At 35.0% G+C, this 9,483-nt stretch overlaps 1 protein-coding gene across 1 annotated transcript; it reads left to right on the top strand.

The window, feature by feature from the left end:
• Positions 1-425: 425 nt before the first annotated feature.
• Positions 426-9,228, top strand: LOC125808817 (uncharacterized). Its single transcript, XM_049488477.1, has 12 exons — positions 426-565; positions 650-752; positions 1,679-1,742; positions 1,872-1,973; positions 2,074-2,138; positions 3,474-3,572; positions 5,529-5,608; positions 5,692-5,905; positions 6,944-6,999; positions 7,233-7,361; positions 8,438-8,621; positions 9,062-9,228. The coding sequence occupies exons 1-12, from the start codon at positions 525-527 to the stop codon at positions 9,170-9,172; spliced, it is 1,248 nt and encodes a 415-aa protein (XP_049344434.1). The 5' UTR covers positions 426-524; the 3' UTR covers positions 9,173-9,228.
• Positions 9,229-9,483: the final 255 nt, after the last annotated feature.

Below are 9,483 nucleotides of genomic sequence, written 5' to 3'. Positions count from 1 at the left end.
AAGTTTTCAATTAGAGAACTCTTGTGGTTTTAGGATTTCGTTATTTTAGGAAGATTTGTTAGAATTAATATGTTAATGAATCTGCAAATCAGTTAGAATTATTAATTAAGCCTAAATTACTCATTTATTTAAGGAAATAGGTTATTCAATATTATTAAAATATGTATCTCTTTAATTCAAACCGTCGGATACATGTATCTCGCGAGTAATGATACATGTATCTGACTGACAAAATATGGTATAGGATGTAATTATCGAAACTATCTTGAATTCTAGTAATTAGGTCCTAAACTAGTGGGATTTATGTAGTTTTCCCTAAAATTTATAAGAGAAAAAACTTTAAATTTTGGCCCGACTTTAATGGGCTTATATAAATGGGCCAACCTATATGGGCTTGACTTACCCGATCCACCTCCAGCGTCTCTTTCCTCTTTAATCAACACAACCACAAACCCGTATAACAATGGCGGGAGTTTGAATTACAGAAAAAATCTGGATTTTTTTTTACGAAATTCGAGCAAAAAATGGAAAATCCAAGTCATAATGATGCTGATTCTCTTCGCAGGTCCCCTTTTTTCTTTGCACTTTCAAGCTAAATTAAATTGTTTTTTTTTGTAATGTTTGTTTCTTTGGAATATGGTAATAATAGGGAGATTCAAGAGCTTAGAGATATTCAAAGAAGTGTTGAAGAACCAGAAGCATTTGGTTTAGAATTGAAGAAATCACTGGAAGATTGTACACTTCAATTTGAGGTAAAAAAAACTTGAACTTTGCATTTTTTTTTATAATTTTAGTTAAAAAGATGAAAACTTTTGAGTAGTTTTGTGTTATTTAGCTCCAGAATTTGGTTCAGTTAAGTTAAATTGAGCACACTCGTTTAGCATTTGGATATGGAAAAATTACAATACCTGTAGTTTCTTAATATCAAAATTTATTTTTGCACATCCAAGGGTGTGGCCTAGTGACCTAGTCCTAGTGGTCAATGAAGTGGGTCGAGAACCGAGGTTTCAGGTTCAAATTCCAGAGACAAAAACACACTAGGTGGTTTTTTCCATATGTTCTAGCCTTGGTGGACATAGTTACCTTGTTGTGTTAGGAGGTGTAGGTATCTTGTGGAGATAGTTGAGGTGTGTGAAAGCTGGTGCAGACAACATGGATATAAAAAAAAAGGATCAAAATTTATTTTTCCAAAAGGAAAATGACTTATCTATTTTCAGTTGTGTGGTTGGTGTGGAGGAAAGCGGTCTTTGTTTCTGGACTGTTTTCCAGTGTTGGTTGGATATAATTTTGAGTAGTTAAGGTTGAAAATAATGTTACAAGTAACATAGAGTCAAAGCTGGGATATTAGGAAAGGAAAATGAGTTCTTTCATTAGCTAAAGAAGCCATAACCCCCCTTGTAGATGGGAATTGTTTTAATTGAAGAGAACATTTTCACTTTAAGATAACCAAACAATGAAAAATGAGTTCATCATAGAATGCAATGTTACCAATACCAAACACATTAGCTCTGAAAAGGATCAAATTGACTCAATAAGGGACAAGGAATAGAAAAATTGATGAGAACAAGAGAGGTTATTTCTTTGTGAATAGATCATTTCATGTTTTCTTTGACAGCTTGTGATGTTCACCATATTTTTCTATCAAAGTCCTGTTTGTTCATTGGGTATCATTTTTCAGAGCAAAGTGGAACAGATATTATGTGATGCTTCAGAAGTCAACTTCTCGTCTGATCAGGATTTAGGTAGAAGAAAAGCTGTTTATATCTTCTTTTTCCCTCTATAAGTGTGTGTATGTGTATAACACACACACACGTATGTTTAAGGGGAGGGAGTTTTATCTGCCATTATAATTCTCGTGTTTGTAACTTCAGATGAATTTTGGAATTATTTGAAGAATGAGCTAAGCACAGAAGAGGCTAAAAATGCAAAAATTGCAGATGAAATTGAGGGGCTTTCAAGGGAATATGTTGAAGGTGCTGAGGATTCCTGGTGGTTCTGGAAAATTCAGATTTATGTGGGATTGCGACACGTGCTCGACTTCTGATTTTGAAATGTTTTTCTTTTTTTCTGTAGGTTATAGCAAATTAGTGAATGATATTGAAGGCCTTAGTTGTCCTTTGGAGCTCATTGAATCACTGGTTTGTTTCTGTTCATCTGCTGATTCTACTTGAATCTAAACTAAGTTTGTTGATCAGTGTGGGCCAGTGGGGTGGAGGGGGATTGCTTGCAGATTTAGGACACACATTTACTTGTTGGTTCCTTAAGAAATTGGACATGCTATAGTTTTATGGTATCTGGCTGCTCACCCTAAAGTGTTAAGGTGAAATATCAAATAAACTGCATGTGGGTGGAAGAATGTAAACGTGACAATTTCTAACCCCTGTGTGATCCAATTCTATACTGAAGTTCGTTACTATTTGTGTTAGTGCATATGTTTTTTACAATATTTCAAGCTTGTTTAGCAGTAATGGATGTCAACTCTGTTGCACCTTTACCATATCATCCATGTATTGGGAGCACACAAGTGTAAAGTTTTTTCATTATTTTTCTTCCGTGAGTATACGAAGTGGGATCATCATGTTCTTATTTGGTGACACATCGACAATTTTTGGTAGTTTCATTGATAGGGAAGACGTGTAAAAGATTGGTGATACTTAGAAATGAATAAATTACTTCCTCACCTGTCTCCAGTAAATTTTATGAATATGAGGAGAAGTCTGAAAACATAGAGAGGTGTTGTGGAAGATGCCATGTGTCATTTTTTTGGAGCATTTTTCTCAGCATGAATAATTTTGATGAATGGACTGTGGAACAAACATTAAGAAGAAGGAACTTCTAAATTCTTAGCTTTTCTTGCCCCTTGATTTTGTATCTCTTTGTTTTGGCTGGATGTGAGTTAAAACTTTGTGTTTATTTTCTTAAGAAAATGAGGAAAAACGGAAGGTTGTTGTTGCTTTTTGTTTGCCAGTGAATCAACTTTACAATTTCAAGTTCTATGTGAAGAATATTGTGGCAAGAACTCCAAATTTGATCAGCAGCTAATGAGATGCATAGTTGAAACTTGTGTCTACTCTATGGGGCCTAGAAGGGACAATCCATTAGCTTCATGATTTATCACTTCCTCTCAGTTGCAATCATTGCATAATTCTTCTGTGTGGTCTTTTCATTTGAAAACTAATGGTAAGCTGTCAGTAATTGAATCTTTTCAAGTGGAAATATTAGCAAGGATACTTTTGTTATACTGCTGAACCAGTTAAATTCAATCAAATTACCTTTAAAAAAATTACACTTTGATTAGCAGCTGAATATTTCTTGCTAGGTGAACAGTTCTTGTTCTTTTTCTATTTTTTTCCCTCTTCTGTGTCCAAGCCTAATGCTTCAATCTTATCATGATTCCTCTAAATCTTAGAACTCCCAACTTTGTTCAAATGCTTGTTATTGTTATACTTATTGTATCTTACCTTATATTTTAGGGACTTGAACAAGGAAGAGCACTAACAAATTTTCCTTGTTCTACACCTGGAGAAGATAAAGGAAACTTGTCAAGTGCACCTGTAGAACATAACTTTAAGGTTCTTACATCTTTTCAATATTGCAAGACTACTTAGAGTAGTTTATTATCATAATCTAAATGCAAATCTTGCTGTCAGTGGCTGATGCAACAACAATTTTTTAGTCTATTCGTAGTCTCAATTATCACATTGCATAACAATCTGTCTACTGGCGAACTGCCAAAGCATATTTGGATGTTGTTCTGTTATTTCTTTAAAAGAAAATTAAGGTTACTTATTGTGAGAAATATAGGAAAAGAATATTATTGAATTGTTGTTGTGTACATTATTACATTGAGACCCTATTTATAGACCCTAGAATACAATCCTTTACCAAGTAGGATACTATTTAGTATTCCTATTTCTATTTCTATTACTATTCCTATTCTAATAGGATTGTATAAACCTATTCCTATTCTAATAGAATTGTATAAACATATTCTTATTCTAATAGGATTGTATAAACCTATTCCTATTCTAACACTCCCCCTCAAGCTAGTGCATACAATTCATGTACCTAGCTTGTTACAAATGTAATTAACACGAGGACTGATGAGGGGCTTGGTGAAATCTGCAAGTTGATCACTCGACTTCACAAAATTGACAATCAATCTCAATGTGCTTGGTCTTCTCATGAAATACTGAATTTGATGCATAATGCCGATAAAACACAGAAGAGTGATAAAATTACAGTGTTGGAACTTTCCAAACCAAACTTGCAAAGACTGTTTCAGACCATAGAGTGACTTACGTAATCAACATACAAGGCTACTAAACTCCCCCTGAGCAACAAAATTAGGTGGTTGCTCCATATAGACTTCTTCACAATGCAACGGTCGTAAGTGCTCAAAATCTAGTGTAAAGTATATGGATCATGTTGGAATCACTAGACGAGTTGATATCAGACAAGTCACCGAAAAACTAGCCAGAACATGCTCATATGCCGGAGTATTAGATTTGATGGCTAAAAGTGGTCACAATCTAAGAAATAAAATTATATGGGTAGAGTCGGAATGATGTCACAACCCAACTAGAAAATATAAATTATATAGGATAGTTTGAATTTATGGAACGACCCCATTGAAAAAGAGAAATAATATGGGTAGGGTGAGAATGTTGGCACGACCCTACTGAAAAAGAAACGGGTAGGGTTGGAATGATGGCACAACCCTACGCAAATCAGATTTGAGGAGTCACCGGAAAGACGAATGGAACTATGCAAATCAAATCTGAGGAGTCACTGAAAAGACACATGATGCTATGCAACTCAGATATGAGAAAATAGTTCGAAAAAATCCACGGTACTGCACAAATTAAATATGAAAAGTAGTCCGAAAAGATGCACGGTGCTACACAAATAAGATATGCAAAAAAGGTAGTCACCGGAAGGATGTCACGGTGCTACACAAATTATATATGAAAAAGTAGTCACTGGAATGATGACACAGTGCTACACAAAAAAGTAGACACCAGAATGATGGCACGGTGCTACAAAAATTAAATATGAAAAAGTAGTCACCGGAATGATAGCACGGTGCTACACAAATTAGATATAAGAAAATAGTCCCCGGATAGATACACGGTGACCCAACTTTTGTTAACATAATCATTGGCCAGACGGGCAGCATATATGGGTGCCACCCGCCGGCAGCGGAAGCTCTTTAATTCTCTACCAAGTTTGTAGAGGCTCTGATACCATGTGAGAAATATAGGAAAAGAATATTATTGAATTGTTGTTGTGTACATTATTACATTGAGACCCTATTTATAGACCCTAGAATACAATCCTTTACCAAGTAGGATACTATTTAGTATTCCTATTTCTATTTCTATTACTATTCCTATTCTAATAGGATTGTATAAACCTATTCCTATTCTAATAGAATTGTATAAACATATTCTTATTCTAATAGGATTGTATAAACCTATTCCTATTCTAACACTTATGTATCATTGTTTTGCCCCCTTTGTATGTAGATCTTTGAATTAGGTAATCAGCTTGAAAAGAGCAAATTGAATTTGAAGTCCTTGGAAGAACTTGAGAGTACTTTCAACAGGTATTTTCGAAAGTAAACTTTGCATAGTTCTCCGCACTCTCTCTTGTCTAACTCCGGTGCATTTAATTTTACAATATAATCAGGTTTGAGGCTATAGAAAAAATTGAAGATGCATTTTCTGGTCTTAAGATAGTAGAATTTGAAGGGAACCGCATCAGATTATCTTTGAGAACTTTTATCCCAAACTTAGAAAACTTGCTCCACAACCAAACAATCGATGTTGCTGAACCACCAGAGCAAAATCATGAGTTGTTAATCGAACTGATGGATGGAACCATGGAGCTAAAACATGTTGAGGTATGTTTTTTCAGCAGTTTGTGACATAAAAATTAGGGATAACTGCATTTTTGGTCCCTAAGTTATTGGTCCTTGTGATATATGACACATAAAGCCCAGTGGTTTGGGCTTGGGACTTCCATGTTGGAGGTCTCAAGTTCGAAACCCCTTGCCAGCGAAAGCAAGGGGTTTGCCTTCTGGGTCGAGCTCGTCGCACTGGGCTTGCCTAGTGTGGGTTACCTCTTCTATGTGGTTTGCGAGCTATTGCATAGGAGCATGGGTTTTACCCTGTGCGCACCCAAAAGGTAGCGGTTGCGGGTTTCCCTTGTCATCAAAAAAAAAAAGGATATATGACACAACATACTTAACCTTCAATTGATTAAATTGTGTACCTTTGGTCCCCTCAATTAGAAAATATGTTATATTTGACTATTATAAATTTATATTACCAGCCAATATGAAGTAGCAACGCAAACTTATCATAGCTATTAACCCAAAAAATAAATGAATAACTCATTTTTCTTTCCACTGATGAGATGATGTTTTGGAAGAGAATGTGGCATAACGTTGTATGAAATACGAGCCTTCTACATAAAACAAATCTAACATAGACTTAACTTTCTCCTGACAGGACATTGGCTTAAAGTGGATTTATTATCCTTCTCTATATCTGCCAGAAATTAAAATACTTACCCACATTTTGATACATTGGCAACAGACATTCGCTGTAGCAAACAGTCAAAGTACCTAAATATGCCTGGTGTTAAATTATCAAAACAACTTAGGCTAAGAAAATTGGTTTTGTGCTTACAAAGAGTGTGTTAGATGAAATACAACAAGTCATGCAGAAACAAAAAAATCTACTGTTCTGTGTTTCCAGTATATTGGTTGCTTATAAGTTATAACCGACTGAATCATTGGTTTACCTGCAAGCTGTTTGATTTTCTTCCTTTGTTGAATTAACTGCTTGCTTTCCTTAGTTTTTACTGGTCAATAAGATATAATGCTGCCATTTCTGATCTATTATACCTCAATCTACTTTTTGGTGATCCTCTTCAGATTTTCCCAAATGATGTATCTATAAGCGATATAACTGATACTGCAAAATCCTTAAGGTGTGTTTCCTTTTCATTTTTCTTGTACACTCTACTGATCTCACTAAGTTTTGTCTTGTGTAAATCTATTTGTTTGATGCCTGAGCATAAATCATTATCCTTTATTATTTAATAAAGTCAAATTTGATGTGAAGTTTTAGTTGATTTTGCAGCGTAAGACGTAAGTGGTATTTAATTTCCTATTTTGGAAGTAATTTCCAACATGAAAATTCACATAGTGCCACTGATTACAGACAGGTCTATTTCCCTGTGGGAGTTCTTGAAAATAGATCTTCTTTGGAGTGGTTCGTTAAAAGGGTGCAAGATCGAATTGTTCTTAGCACGTTAAGGCGCTTTCTAGTGAAGAGTGCAAATAGTTCAAGGTTAGTTCTTATTTTGTACTTTATGCATGCAATTTGAGTCAAGATCATTTTGTAGAGGTGTTGTACATTTTTTTTCTTATTGTGTCAATAATGGTTTTAGCACTTCATTTATCAATTTCTGATGCTTTATTCATGTTAGTTACATTTAAATTTTAGAAAGAAAAACCAATGGACATTTTATTTGTACCTTAGGATGCATTGCCTGTAAGCTACAAAAGGAGAGCTAATTATTTTTCTCTCCCAGAGGACAAAATTAAGAATTACAAGTATCAAGATGAGCTCCACATGTTGCAACTTGATAATCACACACTAAAGTAACTCCATTTATTTAATCCGACTAAGTCACATAAATAAATCTTAATACCTTATAAAAGAGTAATATAAATAAATCTCAAGACAAGTTAGAAAATTCTGCTCTACTTTAAAAAAGAGTGATAAAGTTAGTTACGCTGGTATGCGAGGAATCTCTGAAGAAGCAAGGGATGGATTTTTACTGCGAGCATCTTGTTGAGGGGTTTATGGCATTGGAGCAGTGCTGAAATATTGTGTTGAATAACTGGTTTATTAAGTGGGCTATTGGGATAAATACGAAACAGTATAAGAGTTCAAATTGGAGTTATTAATGTGACTTAACTATGTAATGGAATCTGAAGTAGTAGTTGGAGAAAGGTGATCAAAGTCTATATTTACATTGATCACAATCTTAATTGACTAATAGATTAGATTACCGAGTAATATAATCCTATTCTACAGTTACTGGAGTTGATATTATGTTGAGGAAGTCATTCCTCCTATCAGTGAGAAATCCTTTGAAATTAATGGGTCGAAGAAGATGCGCTAAACTGTTTGAATTCGGTGAAAGAAGGAGAAGCTTCGTAAATTGAATAAGAGTGGACTGAGTATGTAAAATCCTAGTCCTGACTATAGAAGGGACCAGAAAATTATGCAGAAGGTGGAGAAAGAGGACCAAATTTATACGTACGAAGTGGCTCAAGTGTTTTTTCTCTTGGCCTCTGATGTTGCATTTATTTGAACTATTTTTGAATTATGTACTTATATCTACTCAAACCAAACAGGCATTCATTTGATTACGTGGATAGAGACGAGACAATAGTAGCTCATATGGTTGGTGGAATCGATGCTTTCATAAAGCTACCTCAAGGTTGGCCTTTAACCAGTTCTGGTTTAACCCTGGTATCTCTCAAGAGTTCAAGTCAGTACTCACAACAGATATCTTTGACCCTCCTTTGCAAGGTTGCGGTAAGTTGTTTATTCATAGCGTTGTTATAGATTATAGCCATTTCATACCAGTGCTGGACAGTTTGTGACTTTGTGTTGAAGTCCTATTGGGATTGGATTTATTAACCAAATATAGATGTGATATTTACATTGTGAATGGTAATCTGACTTGAACTTGCATGATCTATAACGGTCAAAGAGAAATGCAAAACATCACTACAATGGAAGGTCATTTTAGTTAACGTAATTGTACAGTGCTAATGATACATCGTGCTGATTGGGACCTAGTAAGCCCACCAAATTTCAAAATTTCTGTTATTAGGATTCAAATCGCCTCCTAAAAGTGTTTCCAATTAGTAGGAAAAAAAGTTCGGTTATTCTTGTGGAAAAAAGGGAAGGTTGGCCTATTGCCTCTCAGAGTCTCAGTCTCGTTGGATCTTTTATTCATTTCATCCTTACAGGAAGTGGCAAACTCGTTGGATACAAATGCACGACAGACTATCTCAGGCTTTACAGATAGAGTTGAAGAAATACTTATGCAACAAATGACTGCAGTAACAACTTCAACCTGAAAATATTCCGAAAGATAACTGCTTCCCTGCTGTATGATGCTCTGTACTTATTCTGGTAAGATATTCAATACTACCGATGCCAACTGCTAGTCATCGGATTCCCTCAAATGTACTCTTTTCAGATGCAAACATTTTCTTGTAGTGAATCAACATTATGTTGATGTAGGTTTCTCAGTAATGTGTTAAAATATCACTTGGATCTAAACCTAAAATATCTTTTTCTGGGGGCTTTTCGAGTTGTTTAACGTGCAGATGGATTATGCATGTTGGTTGCAGGTAAATGTGTGCTCTTCAAATGGATACTCAGTCAT

This window comes from Solanum verrucosum, unplaced genomic scaffold (assembly GCF_900185275.1).
Source record: "Solanum verrucosum unplaced genomic scaffold, falcon-dt-bn FXZP01000218.1, whole genome shotgun sequence".
NCBI lineage: Eukaryota > Viridiplantae > Streptophyta > Magnoliopsida > Solanales > Solanaceae > Solanum > Solanum verrucosum.
The sequence above is the reverse complement of the archived record's forward strand: the minus strand, read 5'-3'. Positions and strand labels throughout refer to the sequence as shown.

Excerpts from the sequence above, each read along its gene's own strand:
- LOC125808817 (XM_049488477.1), top strand. The coding sequence starts at position 525 with ATGGAAAATCCAAGTCATAATGATGCTGATTCTCTTCGCAG. Across the intron at positions 753-1,678 it reads ATTGTACACTTCAATTTGAG|AGCAAAGTGGAACAGATATT; the intron begins GTAAAAAAAACT and ends ATCATTTTTCAG. Across the intron at positions 1,743-1,871 it reads CTCGTCTGATCAGGATTTAG|ATGAATTTTGGAATTATTTG; the intron begins GTAGAAGAAAAG and ends TTGTAACTTCAG.